The following is a 19,397-nucleotide window of genomic DNA, read 5'->3' as shown; positions in this document are numbered from 1 at the left end:
AAGATTATTAAACCCGTGTAACTGTCCTGAACCAAAAAATCATGAAAATTTAATCCCTGCTATGGAAAACCATTAAAGATTCATAATTGCAATAAAACTGCCTAATCAAATTTGGATTTTTATTGTTTTGGTGCTGCAGTTAACCCTGTGCTTCTTGTTTGAGCAGCAAAATCTACTCCAGGGGCCTCCTGATGGATCAGAAAGGTCTGGGAGATGATATTTGTGCACCTGAGTGGGTGTTTCTCTGGGCACTTCAGGCCCTGGCATAATTCCCCTCCCCTGTTACATTGGTAGCCTTTGGAACCCTGGTCACTGAGAATTTCAGATTTCTGTGCTGCCAGGAACTGACCCCCCAGGAGAACACTGCACTGACCTGAGGCTGTGGAGAAGCTTCCAGAATGGAATGACAGAACTGGGATCGTGGGTGTGGAGTTTGAACAGAAGTGTGTGATATCACAGGGTGGAAAACTTAGAGTTTAAAGGTTTAAAATACAGTAATAGATATAAAGCAAGATGGAGGTTTAGGGTGGAGGCTGGTCCTTCTTCTTCACCTTCTTCTCCTTCTCCTCCTCCATCTTCTTCTCCATGGGTTTGGGTGGTTTTATGTAATTGGATAAAAAAATCTGCATTGCAGGGCATGGGTGGTTGGTTATCGGGTTAAAAGTAAAAATAATTTAGGTGTCATTTTTTAATTGGACAGTTTATCCTTAAAAGGCCTTGTAGAGAGAGAGATGGGGCTCCATTTTTTGTTTGTTAGAGTGAAGTAGAGCTCAGAGCTTGTGAGACTGTAACATAAATAAGAACTGAGTCTCAACAAGAAATATCATCTTGTGATTTAATCCTGACCCTGGCAGAAAAGAAGCAAAGAATCCACAGGTAGCCAGCAATTTCCTGACAGTGGATTTGAAGCTGACAGACCTCAAAGGGAACCAGAGATATTTGTGGAGCGCCATGGCTGGGGTCATTTGTGTCATTTGCCTTCCTCTGGGCTCCCTCCCTTCACACTTCTGGGATGTTTTGGGTCACTTCCAACACAGACCATTGAACTTTATGGTGAAGAATGAGGCAAATCCACTCAGGGTCCCTGGATGGAGCTGAACGTGGAGCTGAGCCCTGCTGCATCTGGACTCAATGACCCTAAAGGCCTTTTCCAGCCCAAAGGACTCCTTGATGCCCTTGCTGCAGGTCCTTTTTCCCCTCAGCACCACTCTGAGCATCCTCCCAGCCTCCCTGAGCCTCCTCTGTCCTTTGAGCAGAGGGAAGGGCAAACAGGAGCCCTTCTCTGGCTTCTCATTATTGCCAGCCTTATTTTGTATAGCTCCATCCAGCCCCCCACATGATCTCCTCTCTAAATTTAACAGCCTAATCTCTTCCATCTGTCCTTTCACAGGCACCTTCATCTGCCACTGATCATTTGTTTCACTTCTCTGGAACTCTTCTCTCCCCGTGCCTCCTTGCTGGCCAGGCAGAGAAGAAAATCCATGCTGTGTTTTGGTAGAGCTGAGCTGAGGCCTGTGGTTAAGCAAAGATAGGAGAGGGCAGTTCCAAAATTGTGGTTGATCAGGAATAGGATGAATTGTGATACAGGAGTGAGGAGGAGCAGCCTTGGAGGCCCTGGGAGCACAGAGGAAGAGGAGCTGGGAGGAAGGGTGAAACACCAGATGGGTGCTGTGTCTCAAACAAGGCCAGGCTGTCAGGGAATCTCCTGGTTCCAGCAAAGTCCTTGCCCACACAATGAAATCTCTTAGGGGAGGAAAAAGGAGAGGAGAGGAGAGATGGAATGCAGCTGTCCCAGATGCTGCAGTTGGCAGGGTGCTGGAGGCTGTGGTGAGACCCTCCCTGCTGCATGCAGAGATCTGAGGGCTGGGGCCTCCACAGATGGTTCCTGACACCCCAGGGCAGCAGCAGGGACGGGGCTGGAGGCATTGGTGCTCCTTGGGGTTGGTCTGGTTGGTGGAGGAGGCTTGGCAGATCAGTCTGAGCTGGGATCCTGGACAGGCCCCTCCAGCCTCACTGGCTGCCAGCTTGAGGGATGATCTGTGGTATTTTCAGGGTTCCCTGCATGACGGAAAGAAATGATGAATCTGACTCCATGTTCTTAGAAAACTAATTTATTATTTTATGTTACTATATTATATTAAAGAATACTATACTAAACCATACTAAAGAATAGAGAAAGGATCCAGACAAAAGGCTTAACAAGATACTAATGAAAACTCCTGACTCCTTCCAGAGCCCCAACACAGCCTGACCGTGATTGGTCATTAAGTAAAAACAATTCACATGTTTGGATAAACAATCTCCAACCACATTCCAAAGCAGCAAAACACAGGAGAAGCAAATGAGATAATATTGTTTTCCTTTTTCTCTGAGGCTTCTCAGCTTCTTGTCAGGACAGAAATCCCGGGGAAGGAGGATTTTTCAGAAAATATGATGGTGACAATGATCTCCATGCAACAGCATTGTCCCTCCAGCTGCTGCATCCTACTTTGGAGCTGGCTTAGGCTGGGCAGCACCTCCCTGCTGGGACAGGAGAGTGTTATTCCCAACAGGAGAGAGCTCCAAGGACATCCCAGGCTCAGTCCATCCTCGTTCCACAGGTGGGAGACCAGATCCTGGAGGTGAATGGCCGGAGCTTCCTGAGCATCCCCCACGACGAGGCCGTGAAGCTGCTCAAGTCCTCGCGGCACCTGATGATGACGGTGAAGGACATCGGGCGCCTGCCCCACGCCCGCACCACCGTGGATGAGACCCGCTGGATCAGCAGCTCCCAGCTCGGGGAGACCCTGCTCAGCTCTGTGGGGTATGGCCTGGGGGGCTGGCTGGGATTGAACAGACAGGTGTCTGCTAAGGAGGGCAGGATTCTCCCCTGAAATGGAAAATGTAAACCCCCTCCCTCCAAATTGTTATAATTTTGAAATTAAGGGGCTCTCAGGCAAAGATATGGGACTAGAATAACAGTTCTCTACTAGGAAAACTAAAAAATACAAATGTAATAGCACAAACAACAACAAAAAAACCCCCACTGCCAGAGTCAGAGCAGTCCCTGTCCCCTGTGTGTCAGGGTGGGGGCACAGCCCCATCCCAGGGGGGCTCAGCCCTCCTGCAGTGCCAGCTGTGGTTCTGCTGCAGCAGGATCCTGCACAAGGGGGGAGTTTTCCTCTACAGCTCCAGGGCTGCTGGAGATGGGCCTGCTCTCCCTCTGGGAATGCAGGGCAGGAGAAAGCTGCTCCTCTGGGAATGCAGTGGGCAAAGGCTGCTGTGCTGTTCCAGGGCAGATTGTATCCAGGTAGGAATGCTTGGCTCCTGCCCTGGGCACAGCATCTCCCCATGGGATGATGGAATTGGATCAGCCCTGCAGGGACACTCAGTGGCCATGGACAGCAGAGATCTGCTGGAGGGAGGATTGGCTGTGGGAGAGATAAAGAAAACTGCCCAATGAACAGAGAGAACTGCCCCAGCTCTGACAGATAGGAGCAGATTACACAGCCCCATTTCCAGCCTGACACAGGGGCTGTTTTGGGGGGGGTCTGTCAGCTCAGAGCCCCTGGGAGGGTGGGGACCCCCGGCCTGTCCATGGAGCTCCCCGTTGTGGGCTCTGGCTCCTGTGTCAGGGAAGCCTCTCTGGCCTGCAGCAGGTGTGGACAAGGTTGTTCTGTCTGATGTCACCATTGAGTCAGGAACAGGAACGTAGGTGACACAACTCCATGCATTTTCAGAAGGCATAAAAGTTCCTTTATTACAAAGCTTCATGTTTTTATAAGCAACATCGTTCACTTGGAACCCGATTGGTTCCTAATAACACCAGTCACCCAATTAGTTAATTAGGAGCAACAGCATCTTTCCATAAACATCACATAAAACACGTTCCACATGTTCACAAACATCAGCTGCAGAGACTTAACATAAGAATTGTTTCAATTCTTTTCTCTGAGCTTCTCACGGCTTTTCCCAGAACAATGCCTGGAAAGTGATCTGTTTCACTCTCTGACCAACTTGTCACATCTACAGTCCCCTTCCCCTTCTCCCCTGCCAGAAGCTTTTGGCTCTCCAGAGAGCAGAGCAGGTGCCAGGTGCTGTGCCAGGTGACAAGTGACATGCACTCAGGGCTGACTGATCTTCTCCCTCCTCGCAGGGCAGTGGGTGACCATGCCATGGACGTGGCAGCCAGGGTAAGACACTCCTGATGCCTTGTGGAATTATCACTGCTGTCGTGGTTTATTTCCATGGGAGGGAGGGTTCATGCTTCTGGTTACAGCAGGGATGCTGGTTTGGGATTTTAATGGGCCTTTCTCCTCCCCATGCTGTGTTCTACAGTGCCACAGTGGTGTCCCCTCTCCTGTGCCACTTCAAAACACACCTGGTGCCCTCCAGCCTTCATGGGCAAGGGGCAATGATCACCCATGGGCAAGGACCATGGGGACCCCTCCACCCTGCAGAGGTGACCATGACTGGCCTCATGGTGGCTGTCTGTGGGCCCTGGGAGTTGCAGGGGTCTGTCCCAGCCCGAGGCAGAGCTGAGCCAGCCTTCTCCAGCTCACCAGGCACAGGGACTCACCCCGTGCTGTGCCTGCAGCCCTGTGCCAGCATCTCCTCCACACCTCCTTGCAAAGCACATTGCTTTTAAATGGAAATTAAGCAGGGAGGTTTCACAGGTGGCTCTCACTGATAACAGCTTTGTACTCTTTGCTGGCAAAACATGTTCCCCAGCCTCAACTCCTCTCTTTCTCTGGAATATTCAGGGTCTTGTCTGGTTCTATATCCCTGTGCCAGCTCTGCCTAGGAGGAAACACTAAGGACCTCCCCTCAGAAATCTCTCTCAAAGGGAAAAAGTCTTTCATCTGCAGCCAGGCTTGTCTCTCCCTGGGGTTCCTGTGGTTGCCAGTGGCTCTTTCTTCACTAGGGTCTGTTTCAAGCTGGCAGTGGGGGCAAATGTGCCTTTTCCACATTATGGGGAGCTGGCCTGTCTCCTGTGGCCTCAGTTCTCCCAGTTTTGCCAGGGAGGAACACAGCCTGGGATTAAATCACTGCCTGATGTGGGACAGGATCTCCTCTTGCTGAAAAAGGATGGGAAACTCAACTGGTGCTGCACAAACTCAGAGAATCAGAGTCCACAGGAGATCCTGAGCTGGAAGGGACTGAAGGGATCCCCCAGGGCAGCCCCTGTCCCTGCCCAGACCCCCACCCAGCCCACCCTGTGCATCCCTGGCAGCGCTGTCCAAAGGCTCCTGGAGCTCTGGCAGCCTCGGGGCCGTGCCCATTCCCTGGGCAGCCTGGGCAGTGCCAGCACCCTCTGGGGGAAGAACCTTTCCCTGAGCTCCAGCCTGAGCTGCCCTGGCCCAGCCCCAGCCGTGCCCTGGCTCCTGTCCCTGTCCCAGAGAGCAAAACTCAGCTCCTCTGATCTTGGCTCTGGACTTACCCAAACAAGTGGTGACACTGAAAAGCTGATGGGGGTACCTGGGGGTACTTTCCTCCTGTCATTCCCAAAATCCTCCTTCCAGTCTGACTCCCAACTTCCCCGCAGGCAGTGCTGGCACCCAGGCAAAGAGGGCTGGAGGCAGAGCCCAGAGCAGGGACTCTCCTTGGTCCAGCCTGCTCAGCCCAGCTGGCTCAGCAGAGCTCTGCCCTCCTGCCCACTGCCACCCCCTTGGCAGCCCAGCCCCAAGGCTGTCCCCTGTGCCCTGCTATTAGAATAATATTCCAATATTACCGGATGGAAGGTGTCTGGGCTCGCTGCTCGGCCAAAGGCAGCTGCTGTGGTTTTTCACCACAGAGATCCCTCTAGCTAGCTAGAAGTTGCAGCTAGACACCGAGAACAAGTCCAGGCTGGTAGGAACTCAGGTTTACCTCTGGTGAAAGTCCTTAGGCTAGGTGAAGAAGAAAGGAGAGGATTCTACCGCAGGGTTTAATCCAGAGCTTTATTCCAGGGTCACAGATGTCTGAATATGGTAACAGCTACAGTAGAATCCCGGCCACATGGTCCCAGGTCCTTTTAAGCCCAGGGGGAGGGGGAAGGGAGAGGATAGGTGAGCTACCAACCAGGTGGGAGAGGGCGAGTCTCAGGGGACAATGACACTCAGACAGGCCAATGGCCCAGGGCTGAGAAGCATCTTTTGAACTTCTGCCAATCACACGATGCCCTTGCTGGGATGTTAAGCTTGATGGACATCACTTAGGAAGAGGTAGGGGGAGGGGAACAGGGAAGCTCTTGCTACCTGGGAAAGGATTGGGGAGTCTAAACCAGGAAATTGCAACACACTACAACACCCTGCAGCCCGTGTTCTACCGGGGGCTGGCCGGCTCGCAGGTGACCCTGAGCACCATGGTGAACCAGAGCCGGGTGATGCTGGAGGAGCAGGCCCGGCACCTGCTCAACGAACAGGAGCGCGCCACCATGGGCTACTACCTGGACGAGTACAAGGAGGGCAACATCTCCGTGGACGCTCTGGTCATGGCCCTCTTCGAGCTGCTCAACACACACGCCAAGGTGAGGCCCTCCCCAGGGCAGGGACGGCTGCTGGGGGCTGGTGGGCTGAGCAGAGTCACTGCCACGCTGTGGGCATTGTCACCGTGCGGCCCCGTGCCTCCAAGGTGATCTGCTCAGGGAAAGGGGGAGGTTATGGGAGATAAATCCACGTTATCGTGGAACCAGCACAGGATTCCACCCCAGTGTGGGTTGGAAGGGACCGTAACAATCGCCTTGTTCTACCCCTGCCATGGCAGGGACACCTCCCACTGTCCCAGGCTGCTCCCAGCCCTGTCCAGCCTGGCCTTGGGCACTGCCAGGGATCCAGGGGCAGCCACAGCTGCTCTGGGCACCTGTGCCAGGGCCATTCTGGGGGATGCAGGCTGGTGTTCAGTGGCAGAGGAGCTTCTGATAACATTTAGGACCAAACCTCCATCACATCCTATTGCCACTGCTGACCATGGTGGGAGGGAGGCCTCCAGCTTCCCAGGAATGTGTCTGTGCTCCAACCTGGCTGTGGCTCTGTGTGCCTGGCCAGTTCTCGCTGCTCTCCGAGGTGAGGGGGGTGATCTCCCCACAAGACCTGGACCGCTTCGACAACCTGGTGCTCAAGAGGGAGATCGAGTCCATGAAGGCCCGGCAGCCCGCGGGGCCCAGCCCCGACTCCTACTCCATGATGTCCTACAGCGACACCGTCTCGTCCTCCAGCAGCCACTTCACTGCCACCACCGTCAGCTCGGCCCGGGTAGGTCCCTCCTGCCCCATCCCTTCCTTCCAGCACCTCCTCCTGGCAGTTCTACAGCAAGCTGCTTTCCCTGAGTGCTGCAGAGCCATTTCACCCCACAGGGAGCCCTTCCAGCTCCCCCCATGGGTTCCCCAAGCTGGTATTTTTCTGTGCACTCTGTGTGGTTTGTAGGTGATGCCATGAGGTGCTGGATGTCTCTGTGCCCCTGACACTGAGGTGCTGCTGTCCCCTGCTTGAGGGCTGCCTGTCCCTTTGATGCCCTGTGCAGGCTGCCCTAGAGCAGAGGCTGGGCAGAGCTAAAGAATAAAGCAGGGATTTATCCAAAGGATCTCCTCCATGGATCCACCTTAGGCAGCACCAGAGCCCAGCCAGGGCTGCACCCAAGATGAACCAAAATGGCCCCAAAATGCCCGGCCGGGCACGGGGTCTCTCCCTGGGATCAGCTCTGCTCCATTTGCACCTTGCAGTTCATTGTCCCATCCCAGCTTTAGCCCCTGCAGTCCCACCCTGCTTGTTTTTCTCTCTCCAGCCCACGGGGTTTGTGCTCCTGGCCTGAGATTTGGCTCATTTGTCCTTGGTGCCCAGCTGGAGCAGGAATTGTTTTGTCTCCCTGCTCTGTGCACAGAGCTCACCATGCCCTGATGTGAGCCCAGACCCACAGACTAAAGCAGCACAGAATGTGAAACATAGAAAAGCTAAACCTGAGGCATCACCTTCATCCCAGTGAGGGACAGAGTCTGCCTTGCTCCCAGAAATCCACTGGAGCTGCATCCCCACAGGAATCCCAGCCCAGCCCTGCTGTGCCATGCCTGCTGCTGTTCACCAGCTCCTAAATCACCCCCTAAGGATGCTGGCTGCCTGCTCCCCATCCCAGTGGGAGCCACAGTGGCCAGGCAGCTGCATCCCATTGCCACCCACTCTCAGCACTCAGCAGCAGCACTCCCACGTCTCTGCCAGGCCCCTGTCGCACGCACTGTCTAATTAAGTTACTGTAATCACCTCAGACTGTGCAGGCACACAGCCCCCAAATTAATTTCCTCGCCATAAAATGCCTTTCATCATAAATGCATTAGTAACCTTGGAAATTAAACCCTTCATGGAAAGGAGGAGGAACAATGGGCTCTGTGCTCAGCGAGGAAAGCAGCCCACGGTGGTGGGATGGGGCTGGGGAGGGTCCACCCAACACAACCCGTGCTGGGAGAGAGGGGAGGGGGCTTTCCTGGGGCTCTGCCTGCCTATGAGAGACCTCAGAGAGTGTCACAGCATCAGAGCTGTGGTTTTGTCCTGTTAAATCCACAAGTGCCCACAGGAAAGCCACCTGCTCAGGTCAGGAGGATTTCAGTGAGATCCTTTCTGGATCTGCATAAACAAAGTGAGTTTTGCTCTGCTCGCCAAGGAGCTGCTGGGAAAATTTTTCTGAGGGCTGGCACAGGTCTGCCAGGATTGTGTGCTGAGTGTAACACTCTGCTCTCATGCTGTGCCCATGCCTGGGGCTGTGCCACGTGCTCCAGGTGTGCCTGGTGCTCCACAACATGTGCCAATCGTGCCTGCCTGGGCCAGTGTGTGTGACCAGTGGCCCAGCCCCACCTGGCACACGAGCCCAGACCTCGGGGAGGGGTACCAGGGTGCTCCTGTGGCACAGAGAAGGGAGTGGGCACCACTGCTTTAAGAGCTTCCTTCAAGAGCACGTGTCCCTTGTGCCCCTGCAGGGCCTCCCTGGCCGTGTGGCACCTGTCCCCAGGGGTGGGAGAGCATGCCCTGCTCCAGGGAATGGAGATGATCCATCCAGGGTGATGGGAAAATGCTGCCACTGGATGTGGTTGTGCCCACTCTTGCTGGAACAGCTGCCAAGCAAAGAGCACCAGCTCGTGGTAGATGGGTGCTTGGAAATGATGGATGGATGGATGGATGGATGGATGGATGGATGGATGGATGGATGGATGATGGGTGGATGGATGGATGGATGGTAGCAGGAGAGATGTGGGCAGGGCTCCCAAACTGATCCCTCAGCCCCTGCTGCTGCTCCCTCCCCAGCACCCTGGCAGGAGGGGCTCCCTCCAGCCCTCCCTGGCTGCAGCTGGGGCTGGCTTCTGGGGCTGGGTTCTGGGGTGGGTTTGGGGACAGGGGCAGCACCATGCCGGGGTTTGCTCAGCTCTCTCCTTTGTTCTGCACCCTCCCTGATGGCACATTTTCCCTTTTGTGCTTGTTTTCCTCTGCTCTCCCCTGGCACATCCCAGGAGCGGCTCCTGTGGCTCATAGACCTGATGGAGGTAGGGCTGCAGTGCCTGGGGCAGGGGCTGTGGGCAGGGGAGGGATGGGCTGCCCAGGGGGTGGCAGCTCCTGCAGGGCCACCTCGTGTCACCCACCCCTGCTGCTCCTCTGTGCCTCTGCACAGAGCAGCTCCTTCCCCCAGGCCTTGGTGCTGCAGTGCACACAAGGCTCAGCTTGAGCCAGACCCAGCTGGGACCTGAGTGCCACAGACCCCTCAGGGATGGGGTTTTGGAGGCAGCAGCAGAGCTGGAGTCTGGCAGAGCCCACACTGCCCTCCCTGCTGCTGTGCTGTGTGGGCACCCTGGCTAAACACCAGTACAAAATCATGGAATGGTTTGGGTTGAAGAGACCTTTGAGCCCATCTAATTCTGCCCTGTAGTGAGAAGGGACATCTTCAGCTAGACCAAGGTGCTCAGAGCCCTGTCCAAGTCCTTGGATGTTCCCAGGGATCCAGGGGCAGCCACAGCTTCTCTGGGCACGCTGTGCCAGGGCCTGCCCACCCTTGTTCTAAACCACATCTTCCTTCTATCTGATGTAAACTGACCCTCTCTTAATTTAAAACCATTCCCTTCATGTTATCACAACAAGACCTGTTAAAAAACCCGTCCCCACCTTTCACAGCCCTCTCCAAGCAGTGAAATGGCACAGCAAGGTCTCTGCAGGGCCTCCTCCTGTCCAGGCTGAGCAGCCCCAGCTCTCTCACAGGCTGCTCACATCCCTGCACACATCCTTAGGATGGGGGAGAATTTTCCTCGTGGCCCTTGGGTGTGCAGAGCTCCATGCTGCAGTTCAGAGGGTCAGTGCACTTGGACTGTGTGTGAGAAATGCTCACCCAGGCTGTGGAGGGGCTGGGCAGGGGTGGGGCAGAGCCCCAGGAACCCCTCCCTGTGTCACCCCAGAGCCCCTGGCTGGGAGCAGGCTGAGGGAAGCTGCAGGCTCCAGGCTGTGGAATCATTCCCTGCTCCTGGCCGGGAGGAAATCACAGGGTCAGGACAGCCCAGGGAGCAAAGGATGGGACCTGCAGCTCTGAACCCACCCCTGGGAATGGCTCTTACCCAGCAGAGGATGCTGTGGCATTCCCACATGGAGTTTGTCCCAGGCACCCCAGACTGTGGGACACAGATCATTCTGGCTCAGTGACCAAACACAGTGACACCAGAGCAGGTCACCTGTCCCATGGCTTGGTGAGTGAACTTCTGTCACTGCAGGGTGACCCCAATGTAGGGAATCATGTTCTCTGAGCCATGATTTCAGAAGGCTGAACAACTGCTTTATTAAGCTGTTCTATATTACTAATACTATACTAAATTGCATACTAAAGTGAGACCATACTAAAGAATACTAAAGAAAAACCCATGACTGTCTGAGAACACAGCTTTGACCCAACTGGCCAAGGAATCCAAACAACCCTCAGCAGAATCCAACTAACAAATCACTTTGGGTAAACAATCTCCATAACACATTCCACGTGTGCCAAACAACAGGAGCAGTGAATAGAAATAAGAATTGATTTCTCTTCTTCTCTGAGCTCCTCACAGCCTTCCCCAGGAGAAATCCTTGGAGAGGTTGTGCCTGCTGCTCTCTGTGAAGAGAGCTGTGGCCACAAACTTCTCCCAAAACCAAGCAAGGAGGGGCTGGGCATGCCCTGCCATGGGATAAGTGATTCCATCCAAGAATGCTTGAAGGATGCTTGGCAATGAGCCAATGTTTGATGGTGCTCAGCCACTGCCTGATGTCACCAGCACCTCCTGGAAGTCCTGGGCCTCCAGAGGAGTCCTGCAGGGCGGAGATCAGCTGCAGACTGCAATAATCCGGTGCATCTGGATTGTCTGACCAGAGCAGTGGGAATTCCTGATTGTTCTGGCATTCCCTTTGTCCCTACCGCCTGCCCGACCCTCAGTGTCGGGATGAAGGAATTGATATCCATGGGGGTTTTGGTTTTCCTCTCCACCACCTCCTAGCAAAGCTGCTGCCAGCCAGAGGTGCCTTCTCCTCCCAGGGCTGGAGGGAGGTGGTGGTTCCAGAGGTGCTGCCTCGCTCCAGCTGGTTCCAGAGGGGAACCAGCTCCCTGGGATATCCCACATAGAGCATTCCCACATGCTGGAGCATTCCCACATTCCCATCAGCTCCAGCTCCCTGGGATGTCCCATGTGCTGGGAATGAGGATAAGGACAGAGTGAAACCACTGTGTGGAGGTCATTTTGCATGCTTAGAGCCCCTAAAATCTGCAGCAGGGGCTTGTGGCTCCTCCATCCCTGTGACTGCATTCCAGAGTAGGAGATGGAAGGGAAGAGAGGAGGGAAGCTGGGCTTATCCCCAGGCTGGGGTGGTAGTTCAAAGCTGACACCCTGCAGGACTCAGGCTGAGTAGCTCAGCGAAGCTCTCATTAGCAGTAACTGGAAATTCGGGGACAGATTTGGAGCTGAGAGGTTAATTAAAGGTTGGGCTGTGTTCCCTGGGGAGGTGGCAGTTTCTCCACTCTTTAATCTGCAAATGAAAAGTGTCTGCCTGTTTGAAAGATGCTCTGCAGCTCCATCACTCCTGCTGGGGACTCTTTTTAGGATAAGGAGGACAAACATTTCCCAGCTGCTCTGAGGAGGGGCTGGAAGGGCCTCACCTGGCCCCAGTTACCCTGAGGAACTGGAAAATAGATGGGGAAGAGGAGCAGGAGGGAGCAGCCTTCTCAATACTCATTTTTCAGGGTAGTGGTTCCTGTGAGTCTTTCAAGGGAAATCCAGGAAGGCACAGCCTCGAAATAGCCAATTCCTGAAAGCAAATGTGCTTAAAAGTCATCATGGTTTATGGCCCAGAGCAATCACTGTTTAATTGCTTTTGCCCCCTGAAGGAGTGAGGAAAAGCAAATCTCCTGCAGCCAGAGGTGCCCTGAGGAGGAGCAGCAGCAGCATCAGTGTCCCTGGCTGGGGGGACAGAGCTGGCAGTGGCACTGGGGGGCACAGGGACAGCTGCTGTGCCCACCCAGTGTCTGCAGAGGAGCCACAGCTCAGCACAGACTGGTCCTTGCTGCGAGGCCAGAGCTGGGACAGGGCCTGTGATGGGCACAGGGCTGGGGGAGATGGCCCTGGCAGGTTTTAGGGGGCATCAGGCAGATTATTCCCATTTTAGTAGTGACACAGCTGGGATAGTTAGGCTGCCAGTCCAATTCCCCAGAGCAGCTGGGGCTGCCCCTGGATCGCTGGCAGTGCCCAAAGCCAGGCTGGATGGAGCTTGGAGCAGCCTGGCACAGTGGGAGGTGTCCCTGCCATGGCAGGGGTGGCACTGGATGATCTTTGAAGTCCTTTCCAACCCAAATCCTTCTGTGATTCCCTTTTAAAAGCCCCCTGCCCTTGTGTTGGAGTAATGGAGGATGAAACCACCCCGTACCACAGGAAGGTTTCCCAAGCCAGGCCTTTACCTGTCACTCCCTGAACAAGCTGTTTCTTTGTGTTCTCATTCTCCAGGGCTCCTTCAGAAGCCACAGGGATAAAAGCACTTTACATCAATGTTTTTGCTGCTCCTCTAATGGTCTTAATTGCCTCCCGTGTCTATTTTGGGACTCGAACATCTCCCAGGCACAGCAGCAGCCTCCAGCAGCTGGGGGAGATGCAGATGCACCAGTGTTTCAGCTAATCAGCTGTTTACCCTGCAATAAATAGCAGGCACTTAAACACAAACTGTGCCCTGCCCCATCCAAACAGCCCTGCCAGCGTGACAGGAGCCGAGCTCAGCCTCCCTGAGCAGCAGCAGCCCCCTCCAGAGCAGCAGATACTGAGGGAGAGGAGCCTGAGGCTGGGTTTGCCACCAGGAGGGTTGGGGATGGTCCCCCTGGCAGAGGATTCCCTCTGCACCCCCAGCTCTGCTGTGTCCCCACTCTGCCGCCCCTGACTTCACCAGCTTTGCTCTGCTTGGCTGCACCCCATGGCCTCTCCCTGGGCCCATCCCTACTGAGAGATTCCCACAGGAAATCCCTTCTGGATTCCTGCAGCTGTGATGTCCTCAAAACTGTGGTGGGGCATTTCCTGGTGACATTTCTGGGCTCATAAAGCAGTGGCAGCAGCTTCTCTTTGCATCTGAGACACACTGCTCTGGGTTGCAGGGGAGGAGAGTTTTAAATTTCTCTTGTCCTTCCTCTGGGGATAAAAAAACCCAGAACCTGCAGCCCTCAGGGCTGGTCCCCTCCCTCCTTCCAATTCAGCAGGAGCAGCTGACTGGGGCCTAGAGGAGCTCACCCCAAGGTGTCAGGTCCACAGCACGCTCTGAGCACATCCCTTAGCTTGGGAGCGCCTGTGTCCCACCAAAGACACCCCAGGGAGGCAAAAACCCCTGGGTAAGGCTGGCCCTGCATGGGGAGGGCTCTGGAGCATCCTTCTGCCCATCCCCTGGCACTGTGCTGGTCGCTCCTGCTGCTGTGCCATGGCTCTCTGTTCTTCTGTGCCCTCCCAGAACACGTCAGAGCTGGAGGGAGCTGGGGACTGCCACCAGAGCAGCATCAACACCCTGCCAGATGTGTCCCTGGTAAGGCTGCACCGAGCTGGGGGGGAGCAGCAGGCAAACTGGGGGTGCTGGCTTGGGGCCCAGCCAGAGCAAAGCTTGGGTGGGTTGTTTTGTGTTGGATTAGGCTCTTTTCTGACCCAGACACGGGGCAACTGAGAGGTGTTTTAAAAACTTTTATTCCATTTTCAGTCTCATGAGAAGGGTGAGACAATACAGATGTTATAATTCACGCCAACACAATCAGAAGCCAACTATTTTTTAATTACAATTATTTAACTATAAGCATTTCTTGCCCTATCAGGTGTTCTGCAGCTGTGCTCATTTGGGAGTCGTATTCTCATTGTCAGAAGGTCAGGAAGGTGTTTGTGTAACTCTGTTGGAGGGTCAGGAAGGTGTTTGTGTAACTCTGTCAGGTCAGGAAGGTGTTTGTGTAACTCTGTCAGGTCAGGAAGGTGTATCTATAACAACCAGCTCCTTCAGCCATGGTCAGTGTGAGGAAATGAACATGCACTGAGCCTGGGCATGGTGTCCTACAAACTGTGCTTGCTTTGGCAGGATGATCTCTCCTCCTTCCCAGAGGAACCACCCGACTTCAAGCCTCCTCCTCCTCCATCAGCCCCCCAGACCCTGGACCCCTCCTCAGCCCAGCCCCGTCCCCCGGGGAAGGAGAAGCCCAAGCGCCCCTCCTCCGAGTCCTCCCAGTCTGGCCTTTTCTTCGTGGCCCCCCGGAACCCCTCTCCCCCTGCCAACCCCCCCGAGAAGGACACGCTCAGTGTCACCTCCACGGCCTCCACGGCCACCGAGGATTCCGCCCCCAGCGCCATCTACGCCACCATCTCCCCGCCGTCCCCGCACGGCTCCCGCCGGCCGGCGGACACCGCGCTGCCCCTGCTCGCCCAGCACCCCATCGGGCCCTTCCCCAGGGTCCAGTCCCCCAGCAGGCTGAAGAGCCCATCCCCAGAGGGGCTGCAGAGCCCCCCGGCCCCGTCCCCTCCCCCACCGCCCCCCCACCCCGCGCCCCCTCCCCCGGACAAGGGCAGCCCCCCGGCCGTGGGTAACCAGCATTTCATCATGGTGGAGGTGCACCAGCCCAACAGCGAGCCTGATGTCAACGAAGTGAGGCCCCTGCCCCAGGCCAGAGGTGGGTGTCACCTCAGCAGCTGGAGGAAACCGTCCCTGGGGCGCTGGGAGGGAGATAAACGGGGCAGGACACAGATCTCACGGCTTCAGGTCTAGTGATGGATCTCATGACCCAAAGGTTGGAGCATCTCTCCTATGGAGAGTGAGGATGTTGGGGGTGCTCACCTGGGAGAGCTCAGAGCCCCTGCCAGGGCCTGAAGGGGCTCCAGGAGAGCTGGAGAGGGACTGGGGACAAGGGATGGAGGGACAGGACACAGGGAATGGCTCCCACTGCCAGAGGGCAGGGCTGGATGGGATATTGGGAATTGGGAATTGTTCCCTGGCAGGGTGGGCAGGCCCTGGCACAGGTGCCCAGAGCAGCTGGGGCTGCCCCTGGATCCCTGGCAGTGCCCAAGGCCAGGCTGGATGGGGCTAGGTCTGGTGAAAGGTCATGGCAGGGGTGGGATGAGATGAGCTTTAAGATCCCTTCCTTCCAACCCAGGCCATTCTGTGACCTCACAGCAATAATTCTGGTCTTTTCCCATTAACTGTGCATTTTGAGGGGGGTGAAAAAATCTAATTGTGCCCATACTCAGCTCGGGAGTCACGTTTATCCCAGGAAAAAGAAGTGGAGGTCAGGGAGCAGGGCCCCATGGGTCACTTGGAGATGGAGAGGGGGGGAGGATCCAGGGGGATCTCAGACATGGAGAGGGAAGAGGGGCCCCAGGGGAATCCCAGGATCCCTCAGAGATGGAGAGAAAAGTAGAGAAAAGTGGGATTAAGAGGGGGTCTCTGGGACATGGAGAGGAAAGGGGGATCCAGGGGTGTCTCAGACATGGAGAGGGAGGGGGATCCAGAGGTCTCTTGGAGAAGGAGAGGGAAGGGGGACCCAGGGGGGTTCCTGGAGATGGAGAAGGAAGGGGGACCCAGGGAAGTCCTTGGAGAGGGACCCGAAGGGGCCCAGGGGCTCTCAGGGATGGAGAGGAAAGGGGGATCCAGGAGGGTTCCTGGAGAAGAAGAGGGAAGGGGGACCCAGGGAAGTCCTTGGAGAGGGACACGAGGGTGTCCCAGGGACTCTGGGGGATGGAGAGGAAAGGGGGATCCAGGGGGGTTCCTGGAGAAGGAGAGGGAAGGGGACCCAGGGCGATCCCGGGGGTCCCGGTGCGTTCCCGCCCCCCGCGCTGCGGCGGCGACACGAGGGGCAATGTCGCCCTCGTGTGGCACAGCGCCGTCACTGCAGGCGGCCCTTGCCCGCAGGGTGATGCGGGTGCATTGAATGCAGCGCTGCGGGTGCATTAATGCAGCGCCGCTGCTGCTCCTGACATTTCCAGCCTCCATCTGCACTTGGCCTTCATCCTCGAAGGGCAGAAAGCTCCTACATGGCAGCACCTCTTCACTTGGCTTGGTCTGTCTCCTCCCAGCCCCTGTTGTGGAGCATGGGCTGCATGAAGTGGCCTCCAGCAGGGTCCTGAATTCATCACTCTCTCCTTCCATCCCAGCTTGGGATCTGGGTTGGATTCCAGACCAGAGTTTGAGGCCACTTGTCTCTGGATGTTGCCTGTGCACAGCTCTGCTCTTCTGACAGGAAGTTGCTGTGAGGCTGGGGTCAATCTCTTCCCCAGGAAACAGGGAGAGGACAAGAAGAGATGGCCTCAAGCTATGCCAGGGGAGCTTCACGTTGGATATTAGGAAAATCCATTCACTGAAAGGGGGTCAGGCATTGGGGAGAGGCTGCCCAGAGCAGTGGTGGAGATCCTATCCCTGAAAGAATCTAAAAGCCATGTAGATGTGGTACATGGCTTTGAAGTGACCTTGGCAGTGCTGCTCTTGGGCTTGGACTCAATGATCTGAGAGGGTTTTTCCCACCTAAGCAATTCCATGGTTCTGCAGGGCTGTGCTTGGGATCCTTGCTCTGCAGCCCCGGTGTGAATCCCAGGGAGGCTGCCCAGCCCTGGGAGCGGGAGCTGCCCTCGCCCCGCGGCCGTGGGCGCTCGGCCGGCCCGGCCCTGGCGCTGCCCCGCTAACGCCGCGTCTCTCCCCAGCCTCCACGCTCTCCCAGCTGTCGGACAGCGGGCAGACCCTCAGCGAGGACAGCGGGGTGGACATCGGGGAGGTCGAGACGAGCGGCAAGGACAGGAGCCGGCAGCCAGGCCCCGGGAAAAGCCGCAGCCCCAAGGAGGCCACGAGGAGCGAGGGGGCGGCAGAAGGGGCCTCCAAGCCGGTGAGGGGGGTTTGGGGTGCTGCTCTCTGTGGGAGGGGGCACCTAGGGCTGTGCCCCACTGCCTTGACCAGCCCCTTCCACTCCCTCTGCCCACAGGCAGCAGCCACTCGTCCATGCTCAGCTGGGGTATTTCTCCTCTCTGCTGCCAGCAGTCAGTTCTTTGGGGCCCTGAGCTGTGGGGAGACGGGTCAGGAGTGGCTGAGAGGCACTGTAGGGCTGATTCACTCCATCCTGGGTAAATCCCATCCCTCCCAGCTCCAGCAAGCAGCTACCTGGGGCATGGGAGGATTCCTGACTCTAAAGAGACACATGGGTGAAGTCACCTGTCGCCCAAAGGAGAAGGTAGCAGCAGGTGTCAGATGTAACTCAGAGGGTTTCTGATTGTGGTGAGGCTGAGGCACACAGGCAGGCAGAGAGCTGCTCTGCTCCTTCCCAAACCCTTCCAGAGCTGCCCAGAGTTGGGATTTTATAACAGGAGTCAGAAAGTAACTGCAGGGCTGTGACTGTCCCTCTGTGGTGGCAGCCAGCGCGTCCCTGCCTGCTGTGGGGCCCTGGCTGAGGGAGCACGGCTGGCACATGGTGTCCAGGCCCTCTTGGCAGTGCTGCCATCTGTCCCCACAGCCAGGGCTCCTGGAGCCCACATCGTGTCTGATCCGGGTGTCCAAGAGCGCTCCCACCTTGGGCATCGCCATCGAGGGCGGCGCCAACACGCGGCAGCCGCTGCCCCGCATCGTCACCATCCAGGTAGGGCAGCTGGCATGGGACAGCTCCGTGCACATCCCAGCCCATCCCAGCCCATGGATCCCATACCATCCCATGGATCCCATACCATCCCAGCACATCACATCCCATGGATCCCATCCCATGGATCCCAGCCCATCCCATTCCATGGATCCCATCCCATTCCATGGATCCCATCCCATTCCATGGATCCCATCCCATCCCAGCACATCACATCCCCATCCCATCCTATCCCATCCCATGGATCCCAGCCCATACTATCCCAGCACATCACATCCCATCCCATTGATCCCATTCCATGGATCCCAGCCCATACCATCCCAGTACATCACATCCCATCCCATTGATCCCATTCCATGGATCCAATCCCATCCCATCTTATCCCATCCCATCCCATCCCATCCCATCCCATCCCATCCCATCCCATCCCATCCCATCCCATCCCATCCCATCCCATGGATCCCATGGATCCCATCCCATGGATCCCATCCCATCCCATGGATCCCATCCCATTCCATCTCATCTCATCCCATCCCAGCACATCATATCCCATGGATCCCAGCCCATCCCATTCCAGCCCTCACCTCCCTGGGCAGGCTGGGGAAAGCCCTGGAGCTGTGTCCAGGGGGATTTTGGGGGTTTGTCCCCCCCTACAGCCCTGCAGCTCTCCAGGCACCGTTTTGCTGTGCTGAGGGTGGTGTCTGTGTCCCATGGATGATCCCATCCCAGAACACACCTCCTGGGAGCCAGCTGTGTGCTCCAGACATCTCCGAGGGGATCAGGGCAGCCCTGAAAGCTTGGCTGCTGTCTCCAGATGTCTGGAAACTGCCAGACAGAGGATCGAGGAGGGGGAATGGTGGATGGGAGCCAGGGGACTGAGCCCTCTGGAGCTGTCTCCCTGTTTGCTGTTTACTTGGGGCAAAATTCAAGTTATTTACAGCAAAAAAAAGCAGAGCCAACTCTGTCTTGGTTATTCTTGGCCATCCCAGCTGGCGTCACGCTCCAGGAGCAAGCAGGGGAGAAGCCAAATTCATCCCTTCTCTCCAAAAAGTGAAATATTTCACATCCATCACACCAGATATGAAATATCTCCCAATTTTTTCTCCCTGCTTGATGCAGGGAGTGGTGGGAACATGAGCTGACCCCTCTCTGTCCTGCAGCGGGGGGGCTCGGCACACAACTGCGGGAAGCTGAAGGTGGGACACGTCATTCTGGAGGTGAACGGCACGGGGCTGCGAGGGAAGGAGCACCGCGAGGCCGCCCGCATCATCGCCGAGGCCTTTAAGCTCAAGGAGAAGGACTACATCGATTTCTTGGTCACAGAGTTCAACGTGGCCCTTTAG

The 19,397-nt window shown here is 56.1% G+C and overlaps 1 protein-coding gene across 1 annotated transcript in view; it reads left to right on the top strand.

Annotated features, from left to right (window-relative positions):
• The window catches only part of WHRN (whirlin), a gene marked incomplete at both ends in the record, with an annotated part of 57,332 nt that extends 37,935 nt beyond the window's left edge, over window positions 1–19,397 (top strand). The window contains 9 exons of the mRNA XM_084219596.1: window positions 2,601–2,837; window positions 6,275–6,487; window positions 7,005–7,211; window positions 9,449–9,481; window positions 13,923–13,994; window positions 14,529–15,114; window positions 17,135–17,313; window positions 17,935–18,057; window positions 19,215–19,397. Of these exons, the coding sequence (XP_084075722.1) occupies window positions 2,601–2,837; window positions 6,275–6,487; window positions 7,005–7,211; window positions 9,449–9,481; window positions 13,923–13,994; window positions 14,529–15,114; window positions 17,135–17,313; window positions 17,935–18,057; window positions 19,215–19,397 (1,833 nt within the window). The remainder of the gene's footprint in view (window positions 1–2,600; window positions 2,838–6,274; window positions 6,488–7,004; window positions 7,212–9,448; window positions 9,482–13,922; window positions 13,995–14,528; window positions 15,115–17,134; window positions 17,314–17,934; window positions 18,058–19,214) is intronic.

The sequence above is a fragment of the Fringilla coelebs genome, assembly GCF_963513975.1.
Source record: "Fringilla coelebs genome assembly, chromosome: 21".
NCBI classification, from domain to species: Eukaryota; Metazoa; Chordata; class Aves; order Passeriformes; family Fringillidae; genus Fringilla; species Fringilla coelebs.
Note: the sequence above shows the minus strand (reverse complement) of the source record. Positions and strands in the feature narration are given on the sequence as shown.